The sequence below is a fragment of the Anser cygnoides genome, chromosome 4 (assembly GCF_040182565.1).
Source record: "Anser cygnoides isolate HZ-2024a breed goose chromosome 4, Taihu_goose_T2T_genome, whole genome shotgun sequence".
Classification (NCBI taxonomy): Eukaryota; Metazoa; Chordata; class Aves; order Anseriformes; family Anatidae; genus Anser; species Anser cygnoides.
The window spans coordinates 12,023,208-12,036,402 of NC_089876.1; the positions used below are offsets into that span (position 1 = coordinate 12,023,208).

Genomic DNA, 13,195 nt, shown 5'->3' on the forward strand with positions numbered 1-13,195 from the left:
CTCATTTTTGATCACCTGCAGTTTGCAGAATACTACAACCTCTCTGCTTTCACATCACTTCTCTACCAACAGGCAGATCCCATTGTACTCCATGTGAATGTTTCCTGCTCTTGAAAGACACATTTATGCTTGCATTTTAGCATGTCGGGCTGGAGCTGACTTGCAAGAATGACTTTACGACCTTCTCCTTTCTATAGGGAAAGTACAATACATTATTTAAAAAAAGGTAATTTATAAGAACCTGAATTTGTTCTTAAACAATACAGTATCTGACTTAGATTCTGAGCTAAAGCTGAAAATCCAGGTTGACAACACATTCAGCCTCCACTCTCATTACTATCTAAATGAATAACAGGACAGATCATCAACATGACTTTTCAGCCTTAACTCTGATTTTTTTTTTTTTTAGCTTAAGCCAGTCGATTCACTATTTCTTAAATGTTGGTTTATGTTCCTTAGTGGATCTTCTTTCTCTCTTGTGTTTTTTTTTTTCCTTTTCTTTCAGTAGTACATTAAAAAATAATAAAGTTTAACAATAAAAAAAACTAACACTTTCATTTTCTACACATGCTTTAGCAGTCTTAACTACCTATTTCCTCCATAATATTGTATTGCCTGAAGCTGTTAGATACTATTAAGAAATGCATTTGTGTGTAGTTTAAATGAATAAAAATAAAATTAGGGCTTATAACATGTGATGAGTGGGGAAAAAAAAAAGAAAACAACACTGAACAGCTCCTTCAGGTCTGTAAGTGATCAGGGTCTTCAGAGCACAGTCCTGTGCTCCCATACTGCATGACAGACTTTGCATGCACTAAAACCCACTAAAATATTAGCTCCATCAAAGAGAGAGCTTTTCATACCCAAGTCAGAGGAGTTTGGTTTATGTGACAGCTGCAGGATTTGACCTCTACCCGTTCCTGCTGCCCATCCTACAAGGAAGCTAACTTCTAAAGCTTAGAAGAGGAAAGTCACTGAGATGTGCAGTGGTGAAAGCATGTGCCCATTTGTGTGTCTGTGTTTTTTTTTTTTTCCCCCTCTGTATATTATAAGCCCTGCACAGCTTCTCTCTCATCAACAGGAAAACTAAGCTAAGTCCAAGGCCACCTGTGCTAGCAGCATATCCCGAACCACCGAGACCTCCTGCTCTCAGAAGCTGAGTGATGGAGGCAGGACGCAGAGCCTTTCAAAGCTAAGCTGCTGCAGAGGAGCTGGGTTACATTTCAGCTTCTCAGAGGCGTAGGCTAAACTGAGTTTTGCCATGCTGGCAGAGGAACCCCCCAGCCTCCCTGACTGTCGGTGCCTGCCTTTACCCGCAGCCTCCGCCAGCACCCACGCTGCCTTCCCATCCCAGAACATGCTGCTCGCCAGGGTGACAGCAGCAATGAGGCTGGCTGCAGCCCCCTGCTCCTCTCCAGCATGCGGGGAAGCCTCTGCCCCTGTGGCAGAGAGGAGACGCTGGCAGGCTCCGCAGGCAAGCTGGGTCCTTAAGCAGCAGGGAACACAGTTATGGGCAGGGATATGGGGCCAGGAGCTTACTCAGGCTTGGCTCCCAGCCACCTTAGGATGGTGCTTGGCAGAACATTACAGTGACATTGTTACCTCCAGACACCTACTCTGCCTTTGAAGAGGCTTAGAAACCTGTCCGGCTTTCGGGTTTTCCATAGCAGAGTTCAGTACAACCCACAAGCATATGGTGCCATTTTCCCAGACTGTGCTACATCTTGGCTATCTCATTTTTAGGAGTGCAAAAGGTGCTTTCTCTCATTACAAAACTGCTTTATGCATCTCAACTGCCTGCCACGAGGATGCTTTCCTAATGCCCAGGCAATTGCAATTACTGCTAATGATGCAATTACCACCACCACCCTGATTTGTCCTCGCCTTTCCTGGCTTGTTATTTCACTCGTCTGCTAAATCCGGTTTTCTAAAGAGCAAGTTTTCCAAGGCTGTACAGTTATACATCTCTAATATAATAAGGATGCAACTTGGTTGTGATTACTTCATTTAAGGGGTAAACATTGATGCTCTGCCACAGAGTTATACTAATAAAAGCCCCAAGCTGATTTGGCCCTTTTTGTTTTGACCTTTGCAACACAAAGCACAGACAAACAATGATTTCTATGGAATGTTGCTGTTTACTTGAAAACGTTCTTCTTCCTTCTTACTCTTTTCACAACCCGAAATTCTCCACTTTGCGCATATCATATTGGCTATGTTTGTCAGTGCAATTTGCTGTGTCACTTCTGGAAGAACTAAAACAGCAAGCTAGCTGCATTTGCCCCCCAAAAGAACAACATATCTACCCATAGCCAAAAGAAAAACAAACAAATAAACAACAAAAAAAAAACAGGTCTGTATCTTAGCATTAAAGCTGGATAACAAGAATGGCAAAAAAAGTAGTTGCATCCTACCTCTGTATGTAGAAACTATAATTTTCCCATGTTCCAAAACTCTGATCTTTGAAAATAATAATTACAAATGCTGGCAGCAGATTCAGATGGTAAAAAAAAGCATTTCCAATTGAGATTAAGTTTACCAGTCATGCTGATCAAACCAAGCATCTCTGTATTTGAATTTTGGAGTTGTTATTTTCTGTATACAAAAGTACTAAAGGGAGAGCTGCATCACATCTATCAGAATTATCAGCAGTTGAAAGTGGTTTTCCAGTGAGGGTCTTAGAGATGCTGATACAAACTTACAGCACTTCCAAGCAGGGGAGGATTCAGGCAAGACCATCTCTCTGAAACACCGAAAGGCATGGCAAGCCAGCAGGCAGACAGGAGGAATACTCTGGATACCTATTTATATGCACTGCAAACACTTCTATGCAGTTTTCCTCGTGCTCGTGCCAGTTGTCTTAAGAGAGAGCTCAAGGGAAGTGAAGCCAGCTGTGCCAGCTCTAGCAAGGGCAGCCCACACAGAGCTCCGTGCCCAGATGCACGACATAAGAGATCGTCTGTGAAAAGTCAGCTTGCAAGCAATTAGCAAAGGAGCCCCAGTGCACTGGTGAACAGTGCAAACACACTGCACAAAGCTACAGGCCAAGCTGTATGCAGAGTCATAAAGCAGAAACTGGGCTTTTCTTAAAGATATCAGCGCTCATTCTCAGCCTCAGGGCAACCACTTCACAGCAGCTGTAACAAGTTAAGGAATAACTGCTAGGGATGTGGATAAACACACTGGAAGAGGTCCACGTGCAAGCTATTCAGTGGTATCCTGAGGACCAGATGAGAAAGATCACTTACAAGGCAAGTCCCCAACTGGCTGACATTTAGAGAGAATGTGAAGTCAGGACACTGGAGACCGAGCTGCAGCATCAAGGCATGAAGTGGCTGGTGCAAAGGGTAACCAGCCACAACTAATAGAGCAGCCTTACGTGAAAAGTTGCCCAAAAAGCTGTTACTAGACACAAGGAGACATCAAGGGCCATAAAAAGAAGAAGAAAAAAAAAGAAAAAAAAAACTGAAGTATACATATGTAAAACCTCCTCAGCTAGCAATGAATGGAGATTTTTTCTTCATTTACTTTTTCTAAGAGTTAAAGAATAGTGACCACTCATCGCTGGCCTCTGCAATAGAGAGGAGAAACTTGGTTCCAGTGGAATAAGAAGTTTCTGCTTGCTGTACATATAATGATTTTTAAAAATAAATTTTTCTAATGCTGCTGTACCAAATAAGTTCATCCACTGATGAGAGCATCATAAGAATTCCTAGCATACTAGCAGAATAAACTTGCTACTGGAAAACTGTTAAGGTGTTCTCACCGAACCTAAATACAAGGAAACTCCCACCAAAGCAGTCCTCTTTCATTCTCAGATATTTTTAGCATTCTTACCAAGTGATCAATTGCTCGTTGATAGTTTAGATTACTCTATGTAATAGTAGATTATACTGTTACTAGTGTAATCAAGTCGTGTCCCTAAGGATATTGTTGCAACAATGCTGGAAGAGGTTTTTTTTCGACTAAAAATCTCCATCTGAGACTGCTTTTTCTACCAATTCTTGCTGCCAGGTGGACAAAGATAAAGACTGGATAAGGAAAACTTGTGCAAGTCATCAGTAGGTACAGCTGGGGGCAGGGGGTGAGGATGAATCCAAACCCTAGGACAGTGCCTGAAACTCGCTCAATACATGTTTTTCAGTGCACTACTGGCCTGGAAAGAGAAATGTAGTTTAGTATTCTCTCAGCCTTCTGAAAGGAGCAAAAAAGCATTAGATTGGTCTTCTGACAACATGAAGCATAAACAGCTTGAGGAATTAGTGTTGGTCATCGATATATCTACCAGAGGAAACCACGACTGCTGAGAGTGGAGTAGTTCATAAGCAATTCAGTCTACTGATCTAGTTAACAATTTGCTCTGTGTGCAGGTTTTTTGGATGGTGCTCTCAGTCAGGTCACTTAAAACAGTACTGGGAAGCTTCCATAATAAAACAGAGGGTTTTTTTTGTATTTTGTTGTTGTTGGGAAGATATTCAGTGCAGATCTTAGTATTCACAGCTACTTAGATATGACTTCCAGTATTTCTTTAAGAACACCTTTTCTGAGGTTGTATTGGTTCAGACAAGCCGGTTTGAAAGCCTGCTATCTTCTCCAAGTATGCAACTGAACAGCTGCAGAAAAATAAAGGGGCAGAAGCAATTACAGACACAGCAATGAATCATATAATACTTCAGAGTGGTCCACTAAGCTTCATAAAATAAATGCAGAGGAATTTGAACTAATTTAAGAGGTGTGGCTGTTCTTCCACTGTATTCAGTGCTGGCGAAGTCTCACCTTGAATACTGTGTATAGTTCTGGGCTCCACAATGCAAAAAGGATGTTGAGGTCCGTGAAAACATCCAGAGGAGGGCAACAAAGCTGGCAAAAGAGCAGGAAGGCATGTCCTATGCAGAGCGGGGAGGACACTTAGGTTGTCTGGTCTGGAGAAAAGGCGGCTCAGAGGAGACCCCACTGCTCTCCACAACTTCCTAGGAGGGGAAGGTGAGAGGGAGGTGCTGGTCTCTGCCCCTGGGGACCCAATGACAGAGCAGGAGGCAACGGCAACAAGCTGTACTCGGGAGGTCGGGACTGCAGAGTAGGAAACATTTCTTTACCATGAGGGTGGTCAAACACTGGAACAGGCTTCCTAGGAAGCTGGTGCATGCCCCATGCCTGGCAATGTTCAAGAGGTCTTTGGAGAATGCCCTCATCAATATGCTGCTTCTTTTGGTTAGCCCAAAAAGGCAGTTGGACTTGGACTTTGTAGGTCCATTCCAGCTGAATTATTCTGTTCTATTAAATAACCAGCGTTGGGAGTAGAACTGCCCTCCGTACAGTAGTTTGGGATAGGAGGCAATAAACCATTCATTCCAGGCATTGTTTTGAATGGTATCAACAAGATGTGAGCACAGGGACTTTTGCCGTCTCTTCCAGGCACCAGCCAGTACAGAACAACCTGCCCCTCTCCCTCTGATTATTTTTGTCCTCTCTAAATATAAATTCCACTGTGATTAAACTATTCAGACAACAAGGGTGGAAAAGTGCCTTCCTGCTCACAGGTGAATAATATAACAGTGCTTTGTGGTTTAGGGACAGCACTCATGAACATGAAAAACTAGGGATGTTAGGGAAAATTTTTAAAGCAAATAAATAAATAAATAATGATATGCATGCCTTACTAGGGAGGAGAGGCCCTGCAACTGAAAAAGTAAACAGGGGAAAAAAGTGGAATATACTTTTCTCTTTTCTCTTTTCTTCTCTTTTCTTTTCTCTTTTCTCTTCTCTTTTCTTCTCTTCTCTTCTCTTCTCTTTTCTTCTCTTCTCCTTTCATTTTGGGGGGAGGGTTATGGAGAGTGGCTAAAGCTTTCACATAGTTCTATCACTAGTTCATACATCAGAACATATCTCTGGATTCTCTGAAAGGAAGCGGAAGATGAACTATTCCTCAGGGATGTAAGGAGGAAAGTATGGCAACACCCCAGCATGCTTCAATACACAGCAGTGGGTAATTAGTTTTGAAGAAGTGACAGAATAAACCCAGAGCCTCAACTCACTGAAGTCTTCAAAAAGCCTTTTTACTGCCTAACTATGGTCTCTTTGCTCTTTCTGATACTTGTGGGCAGGTATATTCCCCTCCTATATACGTGAAAGACTAAAGTATTTGGATTCCTATGGGGAAAGAACTTCTAGTTTTGCTTTCAAATTTTTATTAAAACAGATATACGACCTGGTGAAAGCAGTCTCTGCATCACTAGATAGTGCTACCCCTTTACCTTCGGGGTCTTTGTTGCTATATTGTTATGGATGAGGATCAAGAATTTGAAGAATGTTAATTACTGCTGATACATATCAACAATTGCTACTTCTTGAATTCCAATAAGCTCTTTGATATCGACATGTGAATATTACAGGAAATATTCCCATTGAAATGACTAAAATGACTGGCAAAAGAGGTTTGTATTATAATACCAGAACGGAAAGCATGTGGAGATCAGCAGTCGAGTATGATGAATAGGCTGAACAGGAAGCCATCACAGCTCTTGCCAGCTCAGTCTCTTTTGATCTGGGTTGCTTAGGAAATGTAGAGGCACATCCTTACCTCTCAAGCACATAAGGGGAAAGAGTGGAATTTCTTTGGGGGCCTGGAAGGAACTGAGGAAGTCATCTGGCACACAGGGGAGTCATTGCATCATGGCCATTCAGAAGCAAATGGGGCTTCAGGGGAACAGAAGAACCAGCTTCCACTTTGCTGACTGTTTCAACCAACCACAATATCTGCAGCTTTTGTCTTTCTTGCCAGCTTCTACTAAGATAGTTTTTCCATAGTCGCCACGTATACACATTCTTACTGGTACTTAACCAGGCCCGTGCTTTTATGGCCTACCAGCTGGAGAGGCCTGGTGTGCTGTTCACGTGCCAGAACAGAGGTTCTTCTCAACCCAGACCAGTTCTGACCAATATCTCAAAGTATAGCTGAGCACCAGCTGCCAGCATGCATAAAAAGAAGTCTCAATAAAACATCAAGTATGACATTGGAACTTGAAGTCCTTGTCGAGCAGTTGGGGACCACCCCTGCAGCTGCATAATGGCAGCTGGCAAAGGCCACAGGGACATGGAAGCACCACCATCAGGTTGAGGGTCTTCTGTCCTGACTTAGCGGTCTCACATTCTTACAAATCCAATTGTACCACACACCCCTTAAGAAGCCAGTACCATTTTTCCTAAGCACTTACCTGCTTTCCTATCCAAAGTAGCCCAAATCCCCATTATTTACATCTTTTTCTAATGGAAACTACTCAGATTCTGCTAACACCCAGTTGTCAAATATCTGTACAACCTGTATGATCTCAATTGTCACAAACAGTCTCACAAATCCACTTTCCTGGTGACTGTAAATACTCCATTCACATCCAGCTTTACCATCAGATGCCTCAGACAGTCACCTACTTGCAGAAGATGACAGTCATGGACCATATTTCTTGTATACTTCCACAGCATCTGATGCATCCAGTCCCTCCCCTACACATATAACATTTTGAACAAGATTGACTGATGAAAATCTGGATTTTTATTGTAAATTCAACTCACAAAGAGAGAGATTTTATTTCATAAACCCTGACAGAACAACCTGCATGACATTTGACAGTAACTTTTTGTCTTTACCTAGCTAAGTCTTTTTTTATTTTTTATTGTGGGACAAATTGTGTTGAAGTGATGTTTTCACAAGGAAATCTTAACAAGTATAGCATTATAGCTATTTATAAAATTAAATCCCGGCGTTGACAGTTTTTCCACGAGCCCAATGTTTTTTATGATTAAGACTGCTATGTTGAAGTCAGAAGTTCTATACTAACAAAATCACAGATGCTAACCAAAGTGTAGCACTAAAAAGTATTGATATTCAGCACTATTAGCTCAGATTAAAACAGCTAACATGCTTTTCCGCAGGTAGACAGGTTATCAACAGTAGGAGGGAATACAAAGCAAAACAACTGTATGCACTTCAAGTTACAACAGCAGCAGTCCCCATTTACAGCTGCACAAATACCTGCCCACATTAAAGTTTGCTGCATAAACCACCATGACCACTCTTGTGCTACTCTTGTCCATGCTTGTGCCAACAGACCCTGCTGAAGTTAATTTTCTGGAACTACAGTTATCATCGTAAGAGGGTTTGCATCAGAAACTGAGGCTGTGTTTATGTCAGACTCACAAATTTCTATTTCTTTATTGCTCAGCAGGAAGAGGCACACTCTTACCAAAATTTAGTGGAGCTGTTTAAGTTAAACTCAAGGAGATTTATATGTGTTCAGAGATTTTTAGTTTGCTTTTTTTTTGCTAGCTTTATTTATTGGTTGATTTACAACTGGATACAGAGGGGAGGAAACACTTTCCCCATAATTTGTCTGGTTTCGGTCAAGATATGTTTGCAGTTGTAAAAGTCTGTGTCCATCAGCAGTGCAGCCCTCAGTGCTCTGCCCTTCATGTTGGATATAGTCCTGTATTAGTTTTGCTGATGCTGGATTTTTAAATGGTTGTCATTCATTAGTAAGGGCACTAGGACAAAGATGATGATGATGATAATGACAGCTAAGAAATTAGAAAGATTCTATATATGGCTTTCAATGAAAGGTTAAAAAAAATAAAGTGAAGACCCACAAAACAAAAGCTACGTCCTTAATATGAGAATAACAGATCATTTCCCTAAAGACACAACTTCAATATCTAAAATATTTAGAGCATTTGCTATAATACATAACTGTATGCACAAAGGAATCATAGATTTTTAGCCGGCTTTATTGTTTTACTTTATGTGAAACTGCTAAGATGCAGAACAATGAATCTTCATGTTACCCATCTGCAGTCAGATGTTGTTACTAGCAATTTAGAAGCGACAGTTTTCATTAGCACACACCCAATGTCCCTTCTAAATGTTCAAGTTAGACACTTTGTAGACAGCACTCTGTACATCCACATCATTACCCTTTAGTTGGCCAGTATGAGAAGATGCTATGATGATTCAAGATTATAATTAAGTATGTACAGTTGGGGAATTACAGTCAATATATTTCAAACTAGGAGAATAGCAACCCCCTCTTCTGTCATTTAGACGCAATCAGGCTGATTTCAAACTGCAGTAAATAATCTCCTCTCCCCCTGAATTCAGTAAGAAGTGCAAGTTATCAGCATTCACGCAATCTAAGCAATTTCTGTTTAGCAACCTAAATTAATTTGAAAATGTTTACCTGCTGGGCCCAAACCTTGAGTAAATGACTTGTGACTTGAACAACGTCTTCCAGAACATAATTAAGAACATTCACTGGTAACAGAGCACTTAACAAGGCACCAGGGGGCCTACACGTAGCCAACAAATCGGGGAATTTCAATTAAGTTGTAACTTAACACAACCTATAAGCAAATAGCTGCTGAACAGGAAGATTAGCCAAAAAAAAAAAAAAAGTAGGGAGAAGAGCTACTGCAAAGGAATATTTGGATAGATTCTATAATTTATATATTGATGATTATTTTAAGCTCAGGACATCTCTGCTTCAGCTGCTGAGCTCTTCTCTGTTAGACTTTGCTATAACCATGCCTTCATATGGCCTTCTTTTCTATACAGAGAAGCAGGCAGACAAAATAGTACTAGCATCAACAAAGCACCCTTACAACAGAATATAAACCCCTGGACTTTGAGTCATGCAGAGGAAAGGTGTCAGAAATGTAAATATTGAAAGATTCTGCTACACGTTAACAGCTAGATCAGCACAGCCTTCACTCCAGAGATTGGTGGAGATTTCCAAGAAGGCTGCTGGAAAGTTGAAAAACTCATCTCAAGGCATCCAGCTAGCACATGGTCAAAAATTAGCCCTGTGCCTGGAGTCCTCTCCACTCCCATCTATGCAATGCCTCAGTGTTTCTCAACACTGACCTAGCAGATTTGTGCTGCATGGTAAGAGCTTTACTAATTTTTTGGGGCTCAGTCTCATTTCGTGAAAAGATGTTGAGGCAATGACTTTCAAGCGCATCAAATGATATTTATTGACACCAAATAGCATCAATGAAATTCTGCTAAAACTAGATGAGGGAAACCATTGTTTATTGTTTTAGACCTCCAGCAGAAAGCAGAAAAACCTTAACTAGCAGCAAAACAAAATAAAAATAAATAAAATCTGAAATAGCAGGAAAAGAAAAAGGCACTTTAAGGAAATACTGATATCTACAGTCAAATCTGTAATACTATGAAATTTACTCCTGCTTTACAGAGATTTTTATCATACACTTTCGCATGCAATTTGAAAAGAAGTCAATAACTATTCTATATAGTACACTATAAATGCCAGTCATAGAAAACAACTTGTCAACCTGAAGAGACATCCAAAATAAATCCCACCAGGGCCCAGCATCTAGCACAGAAATACTGAATGATTTTGGTTCTGACGTAATTCCTTAAGGCTTCTTACCAAAGCACAGGAGCAAGTTTTCAACATTCACTCCTTCCCCCAGAACAACAAGAAGTGTTTCCTACACAGAAACTCAATACAGAGAAGTATGTGCTACGTAACATATTTACTTCAGTTTTCCATCATGCACCTTTTTTCAAAGGTTAAGCAGTGTTCCAAGAATTCGTAAACTAATGCTTGTAAAAAGTTTTGAAGATGAACATTACTAGATAAGGGTAGCTGTTATTTTCCAAGGACAAACAAGTATCTAGCAGCTTTGTGCTGCACAGTAAGAGCTTTACTAATTCTTTTGGGCTCAGTCTCATTTCATAAAAAGATGTTGGGGCAAGGACATAATACTTGTCAAGCTCACCAGATGCTATTTACTGTTACAGAAACATAATGGCAAAGAAGGTTCTGGGAAAAAAATAACAAGTTTAAAAAATACAGAGTTATTTTTCCAGTTAAACCTTACACCAAACTTCCACTGAAAATGTATAATGTTGATGGATAGAAACATCAATTTCATCTATGACTGATGTTGTATCTTTGGTACTTCCACCAGCCTTATAATTCTGCTCATTGGTGACAGGCATGCACCTCTCTACCTATATAACAAAACTGAATTGAAACAGGTCTGCATTAGTTGCCACTTGAATTTATTACAACATAAAACTCAACAATAAAGCAATGCATCTGTTCAGAAGACAGATGATACGAAAATGTTAATGTTGCTGCAAAGACCCAAACCGTGTAAATGCAGGATGATTTCTGACTGCAGCAAGAGCACATGGACATGCTAAGAACATCCTAATTTGAACTGATCAGCAGGCAGCTAGCTCCTCTCCAACAGCAAGGACTCGGGATTTATCACACTTCCCTCAGTCTGTTCTTTAAACAGACAGAAAAATGGTACAGGAACCTGAAAATGCATCTCCTAACAATTGGGGCTAATTACCATTCAGGCTCCTGCTCCTATCACAGCTGCTCAAGGATAATTACCGTTAATGAAAGTGGTGGTTGCAGGCTTCTTGGCTCTGCTAAGTAGCCTTATAATAACAGACTGCCGAATGCATTTGGCATTCTGTGCACCTTGCCACAGAGGAACAGTATTGATCCACGCACCACGGCATCGCATTCAGACTAAGGAATTCATTTGCGAAAAACATATGATACACTCAAAAGCAGAGGAAAACATCACTCTCCAAGACCAGACAGCTTCTCTGTGCCAAGACGCTGTCTGAAAGGCAGCCTGCCCACACGACAGCACAATTCCTTAACACGAAGCCATTTCAAGTGACAGAAAAGTAATGCTCCTGTTTACAGAACAGCTAGGTGAGAGAGATGCTAGCGAGCTTATGGAGGGTTGCGACAGACCCTGACCTCTTCGGCCTCTTCCGTGTAAGGAAAGTTTCACCCCTACAGCTATACTGCTATATTACAGCAAAAAAATCACTCACTGTGAAGATGTGGTTCATGGGGACAGACTGGTGATTCTTGTCATCAGGAGCTATTCCAGCTCAAGTGTCCCCTCAGCTTTATGTCGGCTCTTTTGGCTAAAGCACCCTTTACCATGAGCTCTTCATCCTGATTGTCACTGGCACAGCAACCTGAGCTGTGAATCTCACCTCTGCCCGGTAGCACTTTGTTGTGCAGACCCTGCCTGAGGAGGCACTGACAGTGGTCACCAACAGCTGTCCACAGCGGGTATGAGTGTCCCATCCACCTGATCACACTCACAGTTCACATACGTAATTATTTTGTACTGTGAAAACAGAGAATAATCCCAGGAAACACCAAAATCCATTCTGCTTACATTCCATCCTGAAAGTATTTCTGAAGACTTTAGAGGAACTGAAGTGAAACTGGAGCCAACAGCACTATTTTGGTGCAAGAGATATCAGTAACATGCCATATTAAATTTTCAGCTCTAGAAAAATACTATCAATATTTCCTTATCAAGATCTTTTTCTGTGATGGCTTTTCTTTATAAAGAAAGTGTGGGTGGCAGCATCAGACTTGCTGACATTTTTCATAAGTACTGTTTCTCATTTGGTTTAGGAGAAATAGCAGAAAACTAAGCCTGCTCGCTCTCCTTTTCTCATAACCATGCATGTAACCAACAAAGACAAGCCAACCTCAAGATGCAGTAGTGCACAACATAGCTGGGAGCTGATCTAGAACATTTCCAGAAACTGAGCCTTGTTTTTGCAGGGAGGAAAGCATCCCGAGGAATTAACAGAATAAAAGAAATATTAGACAACTTCATATCATATTGAGATTTTCAAACACATTGTGCCCCTATTGTTTTTCAGTTTGAAATTACATAATTAGTGATTATAACATCAAAACAGAGCAGAATGACAAAGAAATGTAGTCAGAGACAGGGACAAAGTAGGAAGATAGATTATTGGACAAAATGTGAAGTACGCTGGACAGTCACTAAGGTGAGCTGATAAGATGGAGATACACAAATTATTTATTCCAAATAACAGAAACTAGAGATGAGGAATCTCTGTGAGACCAGGAAGACTTTCTGATTTGACAAGGAAGCAGTCATCAGGATGCAGGCAGAAGAGGCTGGGAAAAGTGATAAAGGGAAATACCAATCAAGAATGTGGAGGATTTGGGAACCATGCAGGCTTTTTTTAAAAATGTATGTGAAAATCATTGAGTCCTATCGTTATTGAGATGAAGTGATATTTTTGCCTCAAAATCTAAAAAAGAAAAGGAATAAATACTATGATGAACAGCTAAGAACACAAAGTCAATAA

At 40.8% G+C, this 13,195-nt stretch overlaps 1 protein-coding gene across 12 annotated transcripts in view; it reads right to left on the reverse strand.

Annotated features, from left to right (window-relative positions):
• The window catches only part of SORCS2 (sortilin related VPS10 domain containing receptor 2), a 544,650-nt gene that overhangs the window by 402,844 nt on the left and 128,611 nt on the right, over positions 1–13,195 (reverse strand). The window contains exon 1 of one of the 12 annotated variants that reach the window (XM_048081253.2): positions 2,703–5,635. The exons of the other annotated variants lie outside the window; for them this stretch is intronic. Coding sequence (XP_047937210.2) covers positions 2,703–2,762 — 60 coding nt within the window. The 5' untranslated portion in view covers positions 2,763–5,635. Of the gene's footprint in view, positions 1–2,702; positions 5,636–13,195 lie in introns of those variants that run through there. 12 annotated transcript variants of the gene reach the window in all.